At 35.5% G+C, this 23,886-nt stretch overlaps 1 protein-coding gene and 1 pseudogene across 7 annotated transcripts; both read left to right on the plus strand.

Annotated features, from left to right (window-relative positions):
* Positions 1-547: 547 nt before the first annotated feature.
* LOC104885338 (uncharacterized) lies at positions 548-5,729 on the plus strand. 7 transcript variants are annotated; one of them, XR_008969433.1, is made up of 9 exons: positions 548-888; positions 2,074-2,212; positions 2,298-2,510; positions 3,227-3,377; positions 3,659-4,039; positions 4,255-4,366; positions 4,476-4,647; positions 5,017-5,395; positions 5,470-5,729. XR_008969433.1 is itself a non-coding variant. In XM_057395097.1 (5 exons), exons 2-5 carry the CDS (start codon positions 1,844-1,846, stop codon positions 3,237-3,239), a joined length of 399 nt encoding a protein of 132 aa, XP_057251080.1. In that variant the 5' UTR covers positions 554-888; positions 1,727-1,843; the 3' UTR covers positions 3,240-3,485. The 7 variants fall into 7 exon arrangements, 2 of the variants coding, with proteins under 2 accessions (XP_057251080.1, XP_019103355.1); XR_008969432.1 differs by having other exon boundaries at positions 550-888; positions 5,115-5,395; XR_007270653.2 differs by having other exon boundaries at positions 550-888; positions 3,718-4,039; positions 5,115-5,395.
* A 1,946-nt stretch (positions 5,730-7,675) lies between these two features.
* Positions 7,676-23,886, plus strand: part of LOC125497512 (ATP synthase subunit alpha, chloroplastic-like) — a 76,558-nt pseudogene continuing 60,347 nt past the window's right edge.

Here is a 23,886-nt window from a genome sequence, read left to right on the forward strand (position 1 = left end):
GTAAAGATTACTCGATCTTCAACTCAAACAATTTGTTATGCCCTTTTTCACAGGATTAAAATCCATTTTCATGGGCTAAAAGGGAACCCAACAACACATCACACCCAACCATTACTTTCATGGTTAAACATAAAAAATTTCACTCAAACAAAAAAATTGCTCACAAACAATGAAATCAAGCTGCATTGCTTGTTTCTTTTTACTCATTTTGTTTTTAATACTCTCTTTCTCTCTCTATCTCTTTTTTTTTTTTTGCTTCATCTCTTTCCCTTTCCCGGATCTAACCTAGAGCTCTGATACCATGTAGAATTTTTAGAGGAGGAAAGAGAGAAACTTGGAGAGAATTAAAAAGACTACATTTTTATATATTTTTCATATATTCACTTAATGAATAAACAAAACAACATTTAAATAGGCATACAAAGCACTATTAATAACATGTCCACTATGTAGCCCACTACTTGCTATCCCACTAACTAGACCATTATCTAGACCACTACTTGTTAACCCACTAACTTAGCAACTAATCATAACTATTAGGAAAACTTGACTAATTTTGGAGCATAATCCAACACTTTCCTCTATTGTTTTCCCTCGCTCTCTCAAATGAACTCGCACTGTACTACCCCCGTCGTTCATCCCTACGTCGTTCATGCTTCCGCCGCAGTTCAATTGGTTGAATCAATCAACCCCGCTGCTCCGCTCCTCAGCGTCGACCTTGCTGTTTCTTCAATCAACAACTCCTTAGGTTTTATTTTCTGAACTACTCGAATTATTTTACCAGTCCTTCCCTCCGTGCTTTCTCTCTTCTTCCCTCTCCATCAAACTGCTTCTTTGTCGTTCTCCTCCCTCTTCATTCTCGATCCGCTCCATCGAATGCATTTCCAGGTAATTACGTTTGAACTTTATTGCTGTATTTTAGATTCCTTTGTTTTGTTTTCTAGATTTGGGGATCTTTTAGGGTTTTCTTTGATTTTATTTTTTAGGATTCTCTTTGATTTTATTTTATTTTTCAAGTGAAAGTTTTAAGTAATTTAATGTTAACCTGTTATGGACATGAATTCGCTGATTGATGTCATGCTTTATTGGTGTTACATGTTTAACTGTTTGTTTATGAGCTATTTGAAGTCAACATGAAATTTTTTTGAGTAGGTTAAAGGTGTTTCATTTTACAGCATTGAGCTAGGTAGAAGGAAAAAGTAATTCAGGTCTGCTGGTTGATGATCTCACCCTTCTACGTAGGACACCCTCAAGAAGTGCACAGGTCAAATTTTGAGTAGGTTAAAGGTGTTCCAGTTTATAGGCAGTAGCCTTATATGCACGCTATGCGTGCGTGGAATAGAAGTGTTGTGCAGGATTTTTAGGATCGATTATTTTCCCCGAATCAGAGGATTGCAGTTTGTGTATTATGTTTTGAAGTAGGGGTATATTGGTCAAAAAGGGTGGACACTAAAGTTCTTAAGAGTTCCTATATGTAATGGAGATTTAGCTAAGTAGAAGGAAAAAGTTATTTGGCTCTGCTGATTGATGAACTTCATCTTTCTACATAGAAGACTCTATTTAGTTTCTAGGCTTGTTAGTATTATTTACAGTTGTAAGAGCTTAGATACTGGCAATCTTGACCAATGTAACAAATCTTTTCATGTGTACCTTTAGTGCAAATATTTTAATATCCAATAGAAAAAGGCTCTATTTGACAATGTGTTAATGTATGGGACTTGGCCAGTGTTGTGTCTTACCAGATAATGTTCGACAGTTTCTTTTAGACATCAGTATCAACCTACGTGGCATCTGAAGAAAGTTCACTTAGACCTAAGTTATAAGTAGCTGATCTTGTCAACTTATGCTATGGAAAGCTGTATTTGATGTTAAATCAGGTGCGGAGTTCTGTTGTGACTGTTTGTAAACCTAGAATTTTTCTTTGTTGCCATCTTGAAAGGCTTTCAGTTTAATATTATGGAAGGCTGTTACTGATTTGGTCACAACTCACAAGTGACTTCCCTCCTTCCAATGAACTCCTTTTGTTTGATTAGGATATGGTACTGAGTGAGTTTTATCATTTCTCTATTACAGATGTTGAGTGCATCTACACTGTAATTTGCAACCTTGTCACGAAGACTGAAAATCCTGATGAGGTTTTGGAGATCGTGAAAGTTATATCTGCTAAAATTATCCAGCAGCCAAATGAGAAGCCTGCTTTGCGCCTGAAGATGTACATATTTTTCCATCCTCCCCACCTCCCTCTTCTTAGCTAATGATATTTGTTGGAGTTTCTTATTCTTTCTGTATTTTTACAGATTGTTCAATCTATACAACCTACTTGAAAACGCATACAGCCGTTTCTATGTTTACTTGAAGGCCCTCAACCTGGCTGCCAGTGGTAAAGTTTCAGAGCATGTTATTCCTTCAGTCAAGAATATCGACGGTTTCTTGAAGGAATGGAATCTTGTAGTCCAAGATCAGAGAGAACTTTTTCTAGCAATTTTCAATCTTTTAAAAGAAAGCAAAAGGTATCCTCCCTACCCTCTCCTGACACCCCCTCTTAATTGTTTCTTGTACCTATTTCGTCCTTTTTATGGTACTGCTACCTTTTCACAACTCCAGCTCCGGAAAGGAATCATTTAATTTTCTCACCAAGTATTTGGCAACTTTCTCCCCTGAGGATGAACAATCTATGAGTGAGGCCAAAGAGCAGGCTGCCAATGCTATTATAGAATTTGTGAAGGCCCCTAACATGTTTTAGTTATTTACATATGATGTTTGAATATTTCAGCAGTAGTTGATTTTCTAGTAATATGTATGAGTTTCCCTTGTGCCAATAGTTCTAGGACCTGGCTGTGAACAAAAGAAAAAAAAAGGCATGCGTTGTGTTGGGTTTGAGTGAATTGAGGTTATGGATAAATGTTCATACGTTTGCTCTCCTCCATAGAAGTTTTATTTTTCAAGTGAAAGTTTTAAGTAATCTAATGTTAACCTGTTATGGACACGAATTCGCTGATTGATGTTATGCTTTATTGAAAAATTTATTGGTGTTACATGTTTAACTGTTTGTTATGCTTCCGTAGTTGTTCTGGAAGAAGGTGGTGGTTACATGTTTGGTCTTAAATTCTTTGGCCTTGTTTTGTACTCTGAATAACAGTCATGTATACTTTTGTGCTATTAAAATTTCTGCCCTTCTTCCTGAAAAGATAGTTCATAAAGAATGTTATTTTTTTTTATGTTACAGTGTGATTTGCTGAACATGCCGTCAATATCACAGCTAGAAAATGATGCTAAGTACTCAATGTTATATCAACTACTGAAGATTTTCTTGACTCAGAGGCTTGATGCTTACGTAGATTTTGAGGCAGCAAACTCTTCCTTGTTGAAGAGTTATGGTAAACTACATTCCTTGTACAATATGTCCTTTTTCTGTCAGGGAACCTATATGAGATACTTGTATTAAATTTATATTAGAAAAGGAAAGATTGATCTTTGAAACTTAAGCTAAAAGAGTGCCATACAAAGATATTATAGCTGTCACTGTGTAACAACATCCCTCTTCAACCAAATTTCACCACAACTCTGGAATGATTATTTTTACTTGCTTTTTATCCTTTTTGTCGAAGATTGTATTTTAGTACTAAAGGAAAACTTACATATTGGGGGGCATATGAAGGCTCCTCAAATACTACAAGCCGGAAGTGCTTAGCGTGGTCAGTGGTATTGATGGTGTAGTGATGATAATGGAGTCTGCTTATATCTTAAGCATATGTGGGTGGAAGGACTTGGATTTAGCAAGGAAGGGACTCAGTGCAAATCTCACATCAGCTTCTGTGTCTTGACCCTTCCACCAATTTATAAACCATTATTGTCTCCACTTGTTATCATATCAAGTTATTAACGTCTAATAGTGCAAGTTAGTGGAACGGCAGGAATTGGTGCAATGCCAAGAAATGGGTGAATTCAAAGAAATGGGCAAGTGCTTGGTGCTAGTGAGGAAGATAACACTTTTGGTTGGGATAACAAGCATGTTGGTGCTTGAATTCTCCTCTCTGAGGTACTTTCTCTTTTTTAACAGCTCATATATGCTAGAAACAAAAATTTACATAATTCAGTTCATTTTGAAAATCAAACAGATAAAATGAGGTGGCGTCTTGTAAAGCTTGGGATATAAACTTGGAATTTTCTTTTCAAATCTTTAGCTGATACTAATTCCAATTTCTTGGTTATTAAATTTTTTGACAAATATTTTTCTGTAACAAAAAATTGCAGTCCTTCCTTGTTCAAAAAATGCAAGCACTTCATGAGTACAAAAGCCATTCTGATAATTTCATATGCTCACTCATCCCTGGTGCACCTTTCTCTACAGCTCAATACACCCCAGGTGGGCCCTCTTTTCTCTTCTCATTTTCTTTTTTATCCCTCCACTTTTTGTGGTTAAAATCCTTGAAATTTGCATTTTCTAACTGCTAAATGTAACAAACGATGTACAGGGGGACTTTTGTTCAAAGATGGATGATGACATCATGCAATAGCCAATATGTGATCTCAACTTCATTCCTTCTCTTAACCTATGCCAAATACCTTAAGCGTTCTAGCATGACTGTCTCTTGTAGTGGCACTATTATCACCTCCAGGACACTCAGAACTATTGCCAAAAAATAGGTACCATATCTACCTTCTCTTTTTCTTTTCTTTTTTCTGTTTGGTGAAACGAGAATACTAGTATAGTGTTTGTTGGAATAATCTAAATAAATTTGTGTAATCATATAAAATTTATAATCATTTGGGTAATATATGTATATCCATGTGAGCGAGCAGCAAGGTTAATTTCCAGCTACTTAGATATGGGAGTTACAACTGTACGACTTGAATTTCAGCTTTAAGACTGTTTATGCCCCCTTTCGTAATATTAATGCCTTGTGTACATTGTTGTTTCTTCTATTGTTTTGAATTTCAGCTCAATATACAAGTACTCTTTAACTTTTAATTGTGACTACTAATAGTCTAAATTGGTTTTGGCCTTTTGGGAAGGCTGGATATACCTTGACTGGACGCCCTCGTGGTGGGGAGATACTTTTGGTACATCATGAGTTATGACTTACGGCTGTCCTTGCGTCACATATATGCAGATGAGGTTGAGCAACTGCGTCAGCTGCAGCAAGAGAAACCCCACTCTAGCAACAGAACTGACCAACACGAGGAGCAAATTGTAAACATTACTCGTAGCCCGTTTGTATCCCGAGGGAAATTTACTGAATCACCCATGAGAATGACTAGGAAACGTGCCAGACTTGCTTTTGAGATTGATTCTGCCTGAAACAATGTGTTAGTTGGTCTTCTTGAGCTATCAACTGGGAGGGGAATATCTTCAGATCAACCAAAAATTGATGTTCCAATTGCAAATGCACAGGTATTTGATTGGCTCTATTCTTAAGGAATGGTATTGAATTTTCTAAACTGATTTCTCCATGTGTGGACATGCAGTCAGAGTGCTGTCAGAGTAACCTGGACAAAGAAGGTGCGTAGGTCTATGAAATTACCCTACCGTTCAAGTTTAGAAACTATTGTCAATTTGCAGAGATCCTAGGAGTACTTGCTAACTAACATGTATACTTTGATTAGTTCTTACTAGTGTTGTTGTTTAATATTAAAGATAACGTTTTTTTTATTAATGTATTATGCTTGTTGTTGTATAGCTTGACGCAAGATCTGATAATGATATTGGGGATTATATACTTTGGTTAGTTTTTACTAGTGTTGGTGCTTAAGATAAAATATAACCTTTTCTATTAATGTGCTGGCTGCTGGCTGCTGGCTGCTGTATAGCTTGGCACTTGCTGTTGCTGTACAGCATCAGTAAGCTCTACTTTTTTTTTAAAAAAATATATAATTGGCAAAAGCTCCGGTTGTTTAAGGAAAGCCGGAGCATTTGCACTACAAATGCTCCGGTTTTCCCTTAATAACCGGAGCATTTGATAATCATATGCTCCGGTTTCCAAAAACAACCGGAGCATTTGAGGCACCAAATGCTCCAGTGTCAACCGGAGCATTTGTGAAATGGTCAAATGCTCGCATGACGTCTGCTACTCGTGAAATACGGAGCATTTGTGGGCTTTTTAATCGGAGTATTTGAGCTTTTTTCCACTAGTCTGAAACCAAGTGGATTAATTTTTTGTCCCATATTACCCCTTCATACTTACTTTAAAAAATTAACTGGACGTGTACGGTAGAACAAAGGCTTTACTTTATGCTTTTCCAGAAAATGTCCATACAACATTTTTATTCGTCTACCTTTAGGTATAACCCTTAAGACAACTAGTAGCTTTCTTGGACTGAAACTTTCTAAACGTCCGTCATATTGCTCAAAGTGTTTTATATCTCTTACTACAACAGTTATGTGACACGTATGTTTTTTTATCATATAACTACGTCCTCGAGCTCGCGGTTTTAATTTTTTTATGGTACTGCCTTTATTAACTTCGATTTTACTAATGATTAAATTTGCTTTGTTGAATTTTCTATTACGACGAGCATTTGCTGCTGCAGAATAAATCAATTGAAAAATGGGATAACATGCTCGATAGGGCATGAGTTCTAATATCATAAGCGTTTCCTCGTAGGAACGCCCGCGGATCTGATCAATTACTCTTCGTGCTTTGTCAACAGACGATATATAGTACCCCTTAGCAGTTACCTCATCGTCCTTCCGTGGCTAGTACTTGTCTCGTAGACGCCACTGGTACTTACGAAGGTAATCAAATTCTTCCTTCTCTTCTTTTTTTTTAAAAAAACCCATCAAGTTTACCTCCATTAATAAATGATAAGTATCTATAATTTTTTATATTAACTTAATTAACTTCAACTTAACGACGAGATTTATTATCGTTTTTTGCGTGTCCCCGGAAATTTAGAGTTGATGCAAATTCTCCTAATTTATGACCTACCATGCGATCTGTTATGTAAATGGGCACGTGTTCTCTTCCATTATGAATAGCAATTGTGTGTCCAATCATTGTGGGTATAATGGTAGATGCCCGTGACCAAGTTACGATTATTTCTTTTTTCGCCTTTGTGTTAAGCTTCTCAATTTTTCTTAATAAATGATTCGCTACAAAACGATCCTATTTGTTCAAATACCTAGCGACAAACTCCTATGTTCCTTTTATTACGGTATTTCTGAACAAGTTCCTGGATAACAAGCCTGAAGGTTCTCTTATTGATGCTAGTGACGATATTGATGCTAGTGACGATATCGATCGTGACCTTGATACGGAGCTGGAGCTGCTAACTAGGATGAATGCGCTAAATATGGATATGATGCCGGAAATAGACCAATTTTTTTATCACCCTTCAATTCGAATTAGCAAAAGCAATGTCTCCTTGCATAATATGGATTCCAAACATTCATGATCTGGATGTGAATGAGTCCAATTACTTATCCCTCGTCTATTAGTGAACTATCTCTCCAGGGATTGTGAAAGAGGGTCTACTAGAAATATTCTTGTTATTACTTCGACTCATATTCCTCAAAAAGTGGATCCCGCTCTAATAGCTTCGAATCAATTAAATACAATATGCATTAAGATACGAAGGCTTCGTATTCCACAACAACGAAAGCATTTTTCACTCTTTCATATACTGGGGATTTCACTTGGAAAAGAAAATGTTCCATACTATCAGGTCCATAACCATGGGTTCCAATGTACGAGATCTTGTAGCACTTATCAATGAGGCCCTATCAATTAGTATTGCACAGAAAAAATCCATTATAGACAGTAATACAATTCGATCCGCTCTTCATAGAGAAACTTCGGATTTGCGAGCCCAGGTAAAATCGGTTCAGAATCATAGGCTCTTTTTCTATCAGATTGGAAGGGTTGTTGCACAAAATGTACTTCTAAGTAATTGCCCTATAGATCCTATATCTACCTATATAAAGAAGAAATCATGTAAGAAAGTGGATTCTTATTTGTACAAATGGTACTTCGAACTTGGAACGAGCATTAATTAATTAATGATACTTCTTTATCTTTTGAGTTGTTCTGCCGGATCGGTCGCTCGAGATTTTTGGTCTCTACCCGGATCCGATGAAAAAAATGGGATCACTTATTATGGACTCGTTGAGAATGATTCTTATCTAGTTCATGGCCTATTAAAAGTAGAAGGCGCTCTGGTGGGATCCTCACAGACAAAAAAAGATTGCAGTCAGAATGATCGAGTGACATTGTTTCTTTGGCTCGAACTAAGGAATCCCTTAGATATGATGCAAAATGGATCTTGTTCTATCCTTGATCATAGATTTCTCTATGAAAAATACGAATCGGAATTGAAATAAGGGGAAGGAGCCCTCGATCCGCAACAAATAGAGGAGAATTTATTCAATCACATAGTTTGGGCTCCTAGAATATGGAACTCCTAGTCTTGGGGTTTCTAGTTGATTGTATTGAAAGGCCCAATCAATTGGGATTTCCCTATTGGGCCCGGTCATTTCGGGGCAAGCGGATCATTTATGATAAAAAGGATAAGCTTCAAAAGAATGATTCGGTGTTCTTGCAGAGTGGAACCATGCAGTACCAGACACGAGCTATATCTTCCAACGAACAGGGCTTTTTTCGAATAAGCCAATTCATTTGGGACCCTGCAGATCCACTCTTTTTCCTATTCAAAGATCAGCCCTTTGTTTATGTGTTTCATATCGAGAATCCTTTGCAGATGAAGAGATATCAAAGGGGCTTCTTACTCCCAAAGGGATATTCCTATATCTCTATTTCAACGCTGGCTTATCACGAATACGCAAGAAAAGCACGTTGAATTATTGATTAATCGCCAAAGATGGCTTAGAACCAATAATTCATTACCGTATGGATCTTTCCGTTCTAATACTCTATACGAGAGTTATCAGTATTTATCAAATCTGTTCCTATTTAACGAAAGACTATTGGATCAAATGATAAAGACATTGTTGAGAAAAAGATGGCTTTTCTCGGATGAAATGAAATTAGATAAAGAATATCACTAAGATTTCGTGATTCGCTGCCGAACTTATTCCAATTCTAAGATCTCGGATCGAATTAGTATAACAATATTGATTCGATCCGAGATCTTGGAATTGCTCATTCAATGAGCATTCTCAATATTACGCCTTGAAGAGGACTCGAACCTCCACGCTGTTTAGCACGAGATTTTGAGTATCGCGTGTCTACCATTTCACCACCAAGGCATCTTGAAAGTGATTCGTATTCCATGGATATGATATCTATCTAGTGTGATGTATGGAATATATAACAAAGGTGGAGTGTTGGAGTATTTATATTGATCGGTCATATGGGCCCGGGTTGGACATCCAATTGCTTCGATTTGAATTATCCGGAAGATACCTTATACTTAAGATGTAAAACGCACGTCCGATTTCGCCTATTCCTAATCCTAGATGGAATGGAACGACGCGGGGATCCATATGTAAACATAATATCTATTTAGATAGGCTCGGATGACCCCTTCTCATAATGAGCATGTATATAACCCTATTCTGGTCCGGTATGGAATGAACTTTGTTGTATAATATGAGCACTATAAGAGGGGGGGTTAATTATAGTGAGAGAATAAGCTATACTTTATGCGGAATTAAAAGTAAACTTGGGAACAAACAATGGGAACACGAGAGATTTAGCGAGGAAAAACTTCCTAGGCCTAGTAGGAAGAAACAACCTCGACCACGAGGGATTTTAAAACAACTTTCCACTATAATAGGTCAAAACAACTCTGATTACAACCTATTAGTTTTCTCTCGATTCTCAACTTAAGTCAACTCAAGTTCCCAACGACAGTTCCCACAACTGACGTTCTTCTCAAACTTCACTCGAAGTTCCTTTCTCTTTCTCTTTCTCTTGCTTCACTCAAAGCTTCTCACACTTACAAGATCACTCAACCCTTTTCTCAAAATACACTTTGTAAAGCAATGGAAGAGTAATAAACTTGATTAATGTAAGTATGAATTCTCTTAAGGAAAAGGCACTGACTCTTTTAGATAACTAAGACAAATTAGCTAAGTCAGACACACTTTGTTCAACTTAATTAGGCGCCTATTTATAGACAATTAAGACAAGACATGTTCTCCACTAATTAAACCATTATCACATTATCTCCATGATTTTAATTAATTAATTAAATTAAATTAAATATTCTATGTCAAGTAAAACATCCCACTAATCCACTACTTCACTCCATAAGGGAAGCAATAACATATAATGTGGTTTTACAAAACTTGGAGAATAATTAAACTCAATTTAAATTAATTAAATACTTGGAGGATAATTTAACTAAGCCCTAAATCCACTAACTACAAAAACGTGTAGCAGTATCTTTGTAGGCGTGTAATCCAGTTTTTAGGAAATAAAATAACTTATTTACTTTAGCTAGTTTTTAGGAAAAATATCTTTGATAAAATCGAAAAACAATTATATATTTTTAAAACCGAATCATTTAAAAACCGGAAAAATATTTTTTTTGAAAACAAAATCTTTTAAATAAAATATAAAAGATAAAAGATAAAAAGATAAGATTTGAAAATCGGTTAAATTAAAATCAGAAAATCTTTTTTTTTTAAATCTTTTCCTAACAAACTTAAACTCAATTCCTAAAATAGTGGATCTTGTTAAAACAACCCTAAAAACTCTAACTAACATATTGGGCGCATATTTAAGTTAGGCGCACAACATTAGAGACTCTTAGGAGTTCCTAAATCAATTTTAAGTCTTGTTCCCTAACCTTGTTCCTATAGTGTCAGGTCTGTTCCTATCATGGGAACAGAACCAAGTTCCTTTAAGAATTCACTACGAACTTTATTAAGCTTTTACTCAACCTTAACATGAAGATAATAAATACACCCTCTTGTATTCTAATCTTCATTCCATGCTTGATTTTTCACCACTCGAACATCTTTACTTCGATCTTGATTAATTCTCCGTTTTAATCTTCAATCAAGTATTCTCTTAGCTCGAGCATGAATTACCTTGCAACAACATAAATAAAATATACCATGTCTTTTGTGGTTAGGTCATCTTCAAAACTCAAGGGTCAACAATTTCCCCTTTTTTGAAGATGACAACAAAAGACATATAATATAATAAAATGTAATACACATAAGTCATATAAAACTATTTTAACAAAGTATGTAACCAAGTTAAATTAATTATTATAGACTCGTTTAGACTCATTATTTTATTTTGTAAAGAAGAAACATGAGAACATAATCCATGACAAAAAAAAATTACTCTGATTGCCTTTCTCTTTCCCCCTTTGGCATCTTCAAAAACATTTGCCCACGATTTCAAAAAGATGAATGTTATCTACTAAACACATCACACCACCAAACTTGTGAGAAATAATTTGGTTAGTATAAGCAAATAAAACATTCAACTCTCAAAACCGCAATCCAAGAATATTAGCCATTCAATAGACGCACACATGCCAAAAAGATTAAACTAGAATTATCAAATTAACAAGTTCCATTGTAGCATGATTAAAAGAGAAAGATAGAAAAGACAAATATTAAAAAGTTCATGTTCCCACAAAAGAAAACTAAACTAGAAGAGGTTTATGGTTTAGGAGAGGGAGGTTGCTCGATTTTTGTTTCCGACTTCAATTGTCGAGAGTTCATCACTTGGATGGAGGAGGAAAGTTCACTAAGTCGTTCCATGATCACTTGTTGTCCTTCCAAAGCCTTGTCAACTTTGTGCATTACCCCTTTCACTAACCCATTCAAATCCTTGGCTTCCGTAGCAAACTCCATCATAGCTTCTGAATGACCCATAACCAAAGAGAACAAATAATCCAATCTTCTAGCATAATCTAGAGTATATGTAGAACCAATGGTAGGATTTTGAGAAGACGAGGGAGCATTTTGAGAAGGATTTGGGGCGGCTGTGTGTTCCTTGGATTTGGGAACAGCAGGTTGTTCCTATGGACTGGGAACAACATATGTTTCCTTATCTTTGGGAACGAAACATGAAGGCTTTGAGGTAGAGGGAGGGATAGGATCATTTTGTGGAGCAATGGTAGAAGGTGAAGCAGATTTTGGTGGAGATAGAGGAAAAGGAGGATTGGTTTCCATAGGATCAAGTGTCTGTTCCCTAGAAGGAGGAAGGTTAGACTCATAGTCTTCCTTAGCAATTACCCTAACTTCATCTTCCTCAAAACTTTCGTTTGCGTCAAGCAAAGGAAAATTTAGCACTTTCATGTTTTAAACTCTTTGACTAGTTCTAGTGCTTTTGGTAACCGGTTTCACCACTTCTTCAACCACCTTCTTCCCTTTCTTCTTAGCTTCTTCTTTTTCTTTTTCAATTTTCTTTTCTTTTTCTTTTTCCAATTCTTCTGTTTTCTTCTCTTCAATTTCTTTTTCTTCTTCTTCTTCCACATCATCATATACTTCATTATCCTCATCATCATCAAGGTTAGCCCTTCCCTTGATTACTTGCCCATTCACAACACAAACATTCAAATTATTCAAGGCACACACATTCAACATATTTCCCGTAGATACACCAATGGTTTGAGTTCCCAAAATCTTCACATTGAATTTAAGCAGGATTTCGGTTATTAGAGCCCCATACCCAACAACAAAACCATTTTTAATACAATGACTCATGTGTTGAATCATTAAAGATGGAAAGTTTATGTGTTTATGAGAGGCTAAACAATGAATATAAATCAAGTCCAACATGCTAACTTGAGCACGTTTAGAAGACGAGGCAATAAGGCTTTCTTTAGGATGTGAAATAGAATTTTGTGGTAGGGAGAAAGAAGATTATGATCAAGAAATTTTTTCCCTTTTGACCACCATATTTAACAATCAATTGATCAAAAGAGATATCCGAAAATGGATAGGATCCACGTTGCTTTTTAAAATAAACATCAGTTTCTCTCACAGGAACACCGAGCAATTTACCCAAAGTTTTAGCATTAAAATAATTTGTGTTCCCTTTACCAAAGTAGAACATGTCCTTCTTCATCAATGGAAAAGTTTTCACAAAATTCGTCCATGAGTTTAGGAATTAAACTATTTCTATAACAATTCACAAAAAGATGCTCCCAACCTTGAAACTTGATCATATTGAGCAATTGACGAAAATTTACTCTTTTACACCAAGAAACATCAATGAAAAGACCATGATAACCTAGATGCCGTGGTATTTTTTCGAGCAATTCTTGTTGTTCCTCTCTCAGGAACATCTGATTCCCCCTCACTTGTTGCATGTTGATCTTCCACTTCCATTTCCACGGTCTCCTCAATCGTTTTCCTTTTTCTTAGGATTCTTTTTATAATTTGGAGAGATATCCATGGAGTAGGTGATTAATGTTAATGGAGGAAGGAGAGGGTTTTTCGGATTTGTGGGAGGAGAGAGAGTGAGAAGTATTTTTGGGATTCATGTTTTGTGGAGGGGTTTTCGGGTTTTATTAGAAGTAAAATAAAGTAGTTAATTTTTTTTTTGGTTTAAGGAAAGCTAGGAAATAAAAGAAAATAAATTAAGAAACCGTGTATAGTACACGTTTTTGGAAAAGAAAAAAAATCTTCTAACTAATTAAAAAAATATCTTCAACTAACTTGAGAGATATGAGGGAAAAATCAGATTTTTAGGAGAAAAAATCTGAACAGAATATTTTTGGATTTTTGAATTTTGAAAGAAAAAATCTAAACTTAACACGCTGGGAACAGCGTTTGGGAACAATGAATGGAAACAAAGAAATTTTGCTACTTTGGAACACCATTAATTCTTTTAATCCTTTGTCATCACTTAAGGCATAGAATTGTCTTATGAACAATAAGGGGAATATTATTGGACATTGGTGAGCAGTTTTCAGACATTTTTACTTATACACATGAAATAATCATATAAGGATTGTGATGTATTTAAGCAAATAAAAACATCGAATATGCACATCAAGACATAATGCCAAAGAATCAACCAAAGGGGAATATTGTAGCAATCATTTCAACATGATTAAGCCAAGTTCAAGTCTCAATTTCTCAAACCTATCTCTATTTAAGGGCTTTGTCAAAATGTCTGCAATTTGACGTTCATCTCACAAATCCATTTTAATAAGACCCTTTTCAACATTATCTTTCAAAAAGTGATGCCTAATATGGATGTGTTTGACTCTTGAATGATGCACGGGATCTTTAGAAATACTAATAGCACTAGTATTATCACAATAGATGGGAACACATTCAAAGTAAATTCCATAGTCACGTCGTTGTTGTTTTATCCATAGCATTTGGGAACAACATGTTGCTACTGCAACATATTCAGCCTTAGCTGTAGATAAAGCACACTAGTAGAAAAAAGGCTACTTGATGCGGTTAAAAAGTGCCCTATTGCTGCGGAATAGGGCGCGCAGCAATTAAGGGCGCAGCAATAGGTATTAATAATATTGCTGCGGTTTAAAACCGCAGCAATATAACGTAATATTGCTGTTGTTTTAATGACCAAACCGCAGCAAGATGCATTTTTTTAATATTAAAAAAGTACACATATTGCTGCGGTTTTGGGCCCAAAAGCACTTAAAATGCAATAAAAACTAAAAGTAACTAAAACATTATATCAGATCAACCAGCTAAAATACTACTAATAACATTTACCGCTGCATAAATGCATAAGCATAATCTAAACAAAGGTTACTCAAGACAACTCGTATTTCAACCAAAATAAATCGAAAATACAGAATCATAGGTCCTTAATGGTTCATAAACATACACATCTTTTACTCGTATTTCACTGTATTAAATCATCCTAAAAAATACATAAAATAAAAATACATAAAATAAAATACATAAAATAAAAATTCAGAAAATAAAAATACAGAAAATAAAAATACAGAAAAATAAAAATAAGAACAACCACCGTGCGGTATTAGACCACCGCTATCACCACCGTGCGGATCATCGACGAGAAAAACTGAAAGACGAGAAGCAATTTGGCAACTCACGAACCACCAATCACGAACAGATTAAAAAAAAAAACGAAAAAAATAAGAATCACCACTCACGAACAGATCTGAAAAAAAAAAGAGAAACCACTCACGAACAGATCTCAAAAAAAACGAGAAACCACTCACAGATAAAAAAATACAGAAAATAAAAATACAGACAAAAAAAATACAGAAAATAAACATTATTGTGAGATCTAAATCGAAAATAAAATTAAAAATAAAGAAAATAAAGAAAACACTTCGTCGTGAATATGAGCATCGCGAAGGACGACGGCTTCAACGTCGTGAATATCAACATGAACGGCTTCAACGTCGGCCGAGGAGGAGAGAACGCGGTCGAGGAAGAGACAAGGCGACGAAAGAAAGTCGTCGGAGGATACGCCACTGTCGTCGCGTCCGCTCCGTTCGAAGGAAGGCGGTCAAAGAAACTCGTTGGAGGCGAAGAGATAAAGTGAGGTTGAGAGTGATGAGAGAGAACTGCGTGGGAGATGAAGAGAGGGTTGAGAGGCTGAGAGAGAACTGCGTGGGAGATGAAAGAGAAGCGCTAAGAGATATGGAAAGTGAGGGAGGAAACCTAAGTCTTGTGTTTTATATTTCACACGCGAGTGCCCTTTTTTTTGGTTAATATTGCTGCGGTTGCCACGTAGGACCGCAGCAACATTAGTTGTTTAGGGCCCCACATTATTTTTAAAAAGTGTCTGTTAGACAATATTGCTGCGGTTTTGGTTGGGAACTGCAGCAATATTGTCAATTTTTATTTTTTCTTTTCTTTTGTGTGTTATATTGCTGCGTATAGGTAAAACCGCAGTAATATCACCGCAGCAAATATCATTTATTCTACTAGTGGCATAGTCAGCATCCGCAAATCTTTTTAATTCAAAGGTGTCACTTCTCGAATAGAATAGGCTTAAATCATCTGTTCCCTTGAGGTATCTTAGGATTCTCTTCACAGCTGTGAGATGAGATTCCTTGGGATTGGCTTGAAATCTTGCACATAACCCTACACTGCAAGCAATATCAGGACGACTTGCAGTTAGATATAGTAATGAGCCAATCATACCTCGATACTTGGTTTGGTCCACACTTGTTCCTATAGAATCTTCATCCAATCTGGTTGAAGTTCCCCATAGGTGTATGATTTACTTTGGATGCTCCAAACCATACTTTTTCAATAGTTCCTTTATGTACTTTTGTTGATGGATGTAGATTCCTTCTTCTGTTTGCTTGATTTGCAACCCCAAGAAGAAGTTAGCTCCCCATCATACTCATTTCAAATTCTTTACTCATGAGATTAGCAAAGTCCTTGCACAAAGATTCATTAGTGGCACCAAATATAATATCATCAACATATATTTGAACAACTAATAAATGTTTTCCTTTTGATTTTAAAAACAAGGTTCGATCCAATTTTCCTCTTTTAAACTCATTTTCAAGAAGGAACTTAGAAAGTCTTTCATACCATGCTCTTGGAGCTTGCTTTAACCCATAAAGAGCTTTGTCAAGCTTAAAGACATGATTAGGAAATTCTTTACTTTCAAAACCTGGAGGTTGTTCTACAAATACCTCCTCATTAAGATAACCATTTAGAAAAGCACATTTTACATCCATTTGATACAATTTAAAACCCATGAAGGCAGAAAGCTATGAAATTCTAATTGCTTCCAATCTTGCAACTGGAGCAAAAGTTTCTTCATAATCAATGCCTTCCTGTTGATTGTATCCTTTCACAACTAACCTGGCCTTGTTTCTTATATGTTCCGAACTCATCAATTTGTTTCGAAACACCCACTTTAAACCAATAACCTTGTTAGTTTAGGTTAGGTTCAAGGTGCCAAACTTTGTTTCTTTCAAATTGATGAAGTTCATCCTGCATGCTACGATCCAATCAGCATCAGTGAGAGCTTCTTCAGTTCCTAGGTTCCAACATAGAAAGAAAAGCATGAAAAGCACAAAATTTTTCAATTGAGATCTCGTTTGAGTTCCCTTGTTTATGTCACTGATTATAGTTCCACAGGATGGGAACGATGAGTTTTCCAAGGCTTTGGTTGGAAATCCTGGATGGAAACTTGGTTTCCTTGATCATCTTCATTTCCCTGTACTTGGGAACCAGGTTCAACAATAGTGGATTCATTCACTTGTGTATCATCACCTAGTTCTTCTTCTTCCTCATTGGGAACAGGAACAAGATGTTGTTCCCTTGGCTTTGTTCCCATGACTTCGTCTTCCAAAGTCTCATCAATAAGCCTTAGATCTTTTGCAATCCTATTTCGAAGTCATTCAACCTGTGTGCTTGCATCAAATTTATCTGTTTCATCAAAAATAACATGCACACTTTCTTCTACACACATAGACCTTTTATTATAACTCTATAAGCCTTGCTACTAGAAGAATATCCTAAGAATACAGCTTCTCACTTCTAGCATCAAATTTTCCAAATTTTGTTTCCCATTATTATGAACAAAACATTTACATCCAAATGTTCTGAAATATGTAATATTGGGCTTTTTACCAAAATACAGCTCAAAGGAGTTTTATTTAATAAAGGTCTTACCATGGCTCGATTTATAATATGACAAGCAGTATTCACAGCTTCGCCCAAAATTTTTAGGAAGACCACTAGCTATCAACATAGTCCTAGCCATTCTTCTATGTTCTATTCTTCCTTTAACAACACCATTTTGTTGAGGTGTTCTAGGGCTGAGAAATTGTGATCTAACCATTGTCTCTACTAAAGTCATCAACTTAAATTCTCAAATTCTTTCCATGGTCGGATCTAAGGTGTAGCATTTTGACCACTCAAATTTTAACTTTCTTTGCAAAGACAAGGAACTCATCATAAGTCTCGTCCTTGCTAGAAAGAAAAATAACCCAAGTAAATCTAGAGAAGTCATCTACAATTACAACACATATTTCTTTCCACTCCTACTTTGTATCCTCATAGGTCCACATAAATCCATATGAATTAACTCTAAAGGTCTTGTGGTACTTACCACATTTTGGACTTGAAAGAGGACCTAACATGCTTACCTTTGCGCATGCATCACAACATGATCTAAATGAAACTTATGAAGGTAAACCTAAAACTAGTTCTTTAGAACGAGTTTGTCAAGCAAGGAAAAGCTAGCATGACCTAGACGCTTGTGCCATAAAATGAATCATCATAATAACACTAAGGCATGTGAATTGTTTTTGGGAACAAGGTTGAGATCCACAACATATGTGTTCCCTTTCCTTGTTCCTTCCAAAATGATATCCTTTGTGCTATTGTTGACAATTAAACATTTTTCACTATTAAACTTCACACAGTTCCCTTTATCACAGAATTGGGAAATACTTAACAAGTTATGCTTTAATCCATCAACTAGAAAACATTACTATGGAATGTGACGATGACTTACCAACTTTGCCCATGGCAACTAGTTACCTTTCTTGTTGTCACCAAAAGTCACACTTCCACCATTATAGGCTGAGAGTGAGAGAAATCTTGATTTATCTCCAGTCATATGCTTAGAACAACCACTGTCTAGGTACCATGTGTTGTTCCCCCTCACTCCAACCTGCAAGAAAACTAATTGTTAGAGTTAGGAACCCAATCTTTCTTGGGTTCCTTTCCTTCAGGAACAATAGATTTCTTTTTCCAAATTACTCTACTTGTTTCCAAGTTCTCATTAATGCGACCAAGTCTTTTAGGACAAGAGTTCCTAAAATGACCAGTGTTCCCACAAAACATACAAACTTTATCACTTGGTAAATCAACTCTCTTTTTAGGTTTTTCAAATTTCTTTTTGTGATTAAAACCAAGACCTTCGTTCGTTTTGTTTGAGGGTTCTTAATCCAGTTTGGAATAGGTAGCATTTTCTTTTCATTTCTCATTTGGTGCAGTTCCCCTACAAGTTCATTATTTTCAATTTCCAAAAATGAAACATGATTTTTCAATTCGTTTATTTCAGATTTGAAACTTTGCAAGGGAACTGACTTAATGTCAAATGAACTTACTTCAGGAACAAACTCTTTTATTGTGATAACTCAAGACTTAACAAGTAGTTCTCATTTTTAAGATTTTCGAAATCCTCTTTTAATTTAAGATTTTTGTCAAACAACTCGAAAAATCTTTTCTCAATATCATTCGAACACTTTTAAGCCAAGAGGTATGTTCCTTTGCAATCATTAAAGCATGTTGACATTGTTTTAGTTTAATGTCTCTCTTGCAATCATTTACAGCGTCAACAATAAACTCAAATAATTTTTCTTTACTTAAAGAATTAAGACGAGTTTTGATGGTGTCTAGACTTGCCTCAAGAGATTCAATCTCTTCATCAGATTCGGAATTGTCAAGAGCCATAAGACAGAAGTTTGCAGTCTCCTCATTTGGTTGAGGATCATCTTCTTCTTCGGAGTCAGAGTCTCCCCATGCAGCAACCATAGCTTTCTTCATGTCAGATGAGTATAGGATTTTGTATTCCTTGTTCCTATCTCTGCTTCGTTCCCTTCCTTTGCCTTTTTCTTGTTCCCATTGGGGACAATCCTTGATGAAGTGCTCAGACTGCCACACTTATGACAAACAAGTTTGTTAGAATATTTCTTATTCTTACCTTTGTAATCTCCATTCTTCATGTTCCTAAACATTCTTTTGAATTTTCGGACCATGAGAGCGGATTCTTCTTCATCGTTTCTGAGTCTTCATTTTCATCAGCTTTTAAGGCAATCGATTTTTGCTTGGACATGTCTCCATTCTCATTGTCCAATTGCAACTCATGAGTCATAAGGGAACCAGCAAGTTGTTCCAAATTGAACTTAGTAAAGTCCTTAGTTTCCTGTAAGGCAGTTACCTTAGCCATCCATCGATCCCTAGGAAGGCTCCTTAGGACCTTTCGTACCTGTTCCTCAGATGTAATCACTTTCCAAGAGATGTTAGCTCATTAATAATATTAGTAAAGCGTGTAAACATGTCTTGGATAGACTCTTTTGATTTCATTTGAAAAAGTTCATATTGGTTCATCAAAAGATCTATTTTTGATCTCTTAACTTCACTCGTACCTTCATGAGTGACTTCAAGAAGATCCCAAATTTGTTTTGCGGTTTTAATCCCATGACACGATTGTGTTCATGAGGTCCAAGACCACAATGAAGCATTTTATAGCAAGAGCATTAATTTCCATTTTTCGAAATCGCTTTATCAAAATCAGATATAGATTTAGGAATTACCTCATTCTTGTCATTAGTGGTAGTGACTTCAAAATCACCTACCTCTATGACTCTCCATACCTGGTAATTGTCGGCTTTGATAAAGATCTCCATTCTGTTCTTCCAGTAAGTGTAAAACTTACCATTGAACATTGGTGGCCTCTGCGTAGAGCTTCTTCCAGTTTCTCTCTAGTATTCATATTTTTCAAGATCTTGAACTCAACAGGGTTTCCTGAATATTAGAGTTCCCGCTCTGATACCAATTGTTGTATAATATGAGCACTATAAGAGGGGGGTGAATTATAGTGAGAGAATAAGCTATACTTTTTGCGGAATTAAAAGTAAACTTGGAAACAATGGAACACGAGAGATTTTACGAGGAAAAACTTCCTAGGCCTAGTAGGAAAAACAACCTCGACCACAAGGGATTTTAAACAACTTTCCACTATAATAGGCCAAAACAACTCTGATTACAACCTATTATTTTCTCTCGATTCTCAACTTAAGTCACTCAACTCAAGTTCCCAACGACAGTTCCCACAACTGACTTTCTCTCAAACTTCACTCGAAGTTCCTTTCTTCTCTTTCTCTTTCTCTTGCTTCACTCAAAGCTTTCTCACACTTACAAGAGTTCACTCAAACCCTTTTCTCAAAAATACACTTTGTAAAACAATGGAAGAGTAATAAACTCGATTAATGTAAGTATGAATTCTCTTAAGGAAAAGGCACTGACACTTTAGATAACTTAAGACAAATTAACTAAGTCAGACAATTTGTTCAATGAATTAGGCGCCTATTTATAGACAATTAAGACAAGACATTTCTCCACTAATTAACCATTATCACATTCTCCATGATTTTAATTAATTAAATTAAATTAAATTATTCATGTCAGTAAACATCCACTAATCCACTACTTCACTTCATAAGAAGCAGTAACATATACGTGGTTTTCAAACTTGGAGAATAATTAAACTCATTTAATTAATTAAATACTTGGAGGATAATTAACTAAGCCACTAAATCCACTAACTACAAAACGTGTAGCAGTACTTTAGGCGTGTAATCAGTTTTAGGAAATAAATAAATATACTTTAGCTAGTTTTTAAAAATATCTTTTAAAATATCTTTATAAAACGAAAACAGATTTTATATTTTAAAAACCGAAATATTTAAAAACCGGAAATATTATTTTTCGAAAACAAAATCTTTTAAATAAAATATAAAAGATAAAAATAAAAGATAAGATTTGAAAATCGTTAATTAAAATCAAAAATCTTTTTAAAATCTTTTCCTAACAAATTAAACTAAATTCCTAAAATATGGATCTTGTTAAACAACCCTAAAAACTCTAACAACATAATTGGGCGCATATTTATTAGGCGCACAACATTAGAGATCTTAGAGTTCCTAAATCAATTTTAAGTCTTGTTCCTAACCTTGTTCCTATAGTGCCAGGTCTGTTCCTTTCATGGGAACAGAACCAAGTTCCTTTGAGAATTCACCACGAACTTAATTAAAGCTTTTACTCAACCTTAACATGAAGATAATAAATACCCTAATGTATTCTAATCTTCATTCCATGCTTGATTCTTCACACTCGAACATCTTTACTTCGATCTTGATTAATTCTCCGTTTAATCTTCAATCAAGTATTCTCTTAGCTCGAGCATGAATTACCTTGCAACAACATAAATAAAATATACCATGTCTTTTGTGGTTTGGTCATCTTCAAAACTCAAGGGTCAACAAACTTATAATCATGGAATCGACTCGATCATCAGATTCTAGATTATAAGTTCATAACCCTAGCCTATTCCCATTTTGGGCGGAACAGATCTACTAATTCTTTGATTCCAGTTAGTAAGAGGTATCTTGTAAGAAATATACTCTAGAAGCAAAAAAAAGGGTATCCTGAGCAATTGTAATAATCGGGTTCATTGATATTCCTGGTATAGTAGATGCTATCACACATACAATCATACTCAATTTGATGGAATTCTTTGATCTTAAAGGGGATCTTCTATAATTTCGCACGTGAGGGGTTATTTCTTGGTTTCGTCCAGTCGTTAGTAACTTGCTTATTTTTAGATAATAGTAGATAGAAAGAACGCTCACAAGGAGTCCTATTAAAACCAAGAAATATAGGCCTGCCTGCCATCCACACTAGAATAAATAGAGTTTTCCGAAAAAACCTGCTAGTGGAGGAAGACCCCCTAGGGATAAGAGGCATAGGGCTAAAGAGAGAGCCAAAAATGGATCTTTCGTGTATAATCCTGCATAATCTCGAATTTTATCAGTTCCGGTACGTAGACCAAATAATTCAATGCAAGCAAAGTTCCTAGATTCATGGAGATATAGAACAGTATATAAGTTATCATGCTTGCATATCCATCATTTGAGTCTCCAACAATTATTCCAATAATTACATATCCGAGTTGACCTATGGACGAATATGCAAGCATACGTTTCATGCTTGTTTGAGTAATAGCAATGAGATTGCCCAATATCATGCTAAGAATAGCTAGGATTTCCAGAAGAACATGCCATTCGTTTGATGAGAAATAAAAAGGAATATCGAAAATTCGAGTGGTTGAAGCTGAAGCAACGACTTTTGAAGTAACAGAAAGAAACACTAGGGGAAAAAACATAAAGGGCTGCGCAGGAAGGGCTGCGCTTTTCGTAAAAGCGCAGATCTACTAGTGAAGGGCTGCGCTTATTTAAAAAAGCGCAGCCCTACTAAGCAGAAGGGCTGCGCTTTTTTTCACTAGTAGGGCTGCGCTTTTTTAAATAAGCGCAACCCTTCTATAGGTAAGAAGGGTTGCGCTTTTAAAAAAGCGCAGTCCTACTAAGCAGAAGGGCTGCGCTTTTTAAAAAAGCGCAGCCTGCGCTTTTTTAAAAAAGCGCAGCCCTTCCTGAAAAAATTTGAAATTTCGGAATCGCGGGCTTTGAAATATTGAGCGGGGATTAGTCAAATATATTATCCCTCATTCTCTCTCCTCTCTCACGTCCCTCATTATTCCTTTCCTCCTTCTCTCTCATCCTCTCTTCTCTCTCATCCTCTCTTCTGTCTCAAAAACTCCCATAAACATTTGCGACAAAAACCTTGAAATGATTTGCACTAAACATGGCGACGGAGTCCGATTGCCTATTGTGATACCTTTTCGGAAGCGGAACGAGCCAACGAGTCAAACCTTTTTTTTAAGCCATCCGAGTTCGTTTAAGCCTCCAAATACCTATTTTAAGTTTTTCCGAAATTTTTTTTTCCCTTAAATTATGTATTTGGGTTTTGTTTTATGTATTTAAACATTATTAGGTTGTAGTTCTTGTATTTTCAAATCTATAATGTTCTTGTATACTTCTCTTTGTTTATATTTTTGATTAATGTTCTTGTATACTTCTCTTTGTTTATATATTTTGATTAATGTTCTTGTATACTTCTCTTTGTTTTGATTAATGTTCTTGTATACTTCTCTTTGTTTATTTTGATTAATGTTATTCTTGTATACTTCTCTTTGTTTATTTTGATTAATGTTATTCTTGTATACTTCTCTTGTTTATTTTGATTAATGTTCTTGTATACTTCTCTTTGTATATAATTTCTTGTATTTTCATCTTTGTTTTGATTAATGTTCTTGTATACTTCTTGTATACTTATTGTATACTTCTCTTTGTATATTAGGTTTTTTCCTTTTTTTCATTTTCGTTTCATTCTTTTTATTGTTTGGG

This window comes from Beta vulgaris, chromosome 5, assembly GCF_026745355.1.
Source record: "Beta vulgaris subsp. vulgaris cultivar EL10 chromosome 5, EL10.2, whole genome shotgun sequence".
In the NCBI taxonomy this organism is placed as follows: Eukaryota; Viridiplantae; Streptophyta; class Magnoliopsida; order Caryophyllales; family Amaranthaceae; genus Beta; species Beta vulgaris.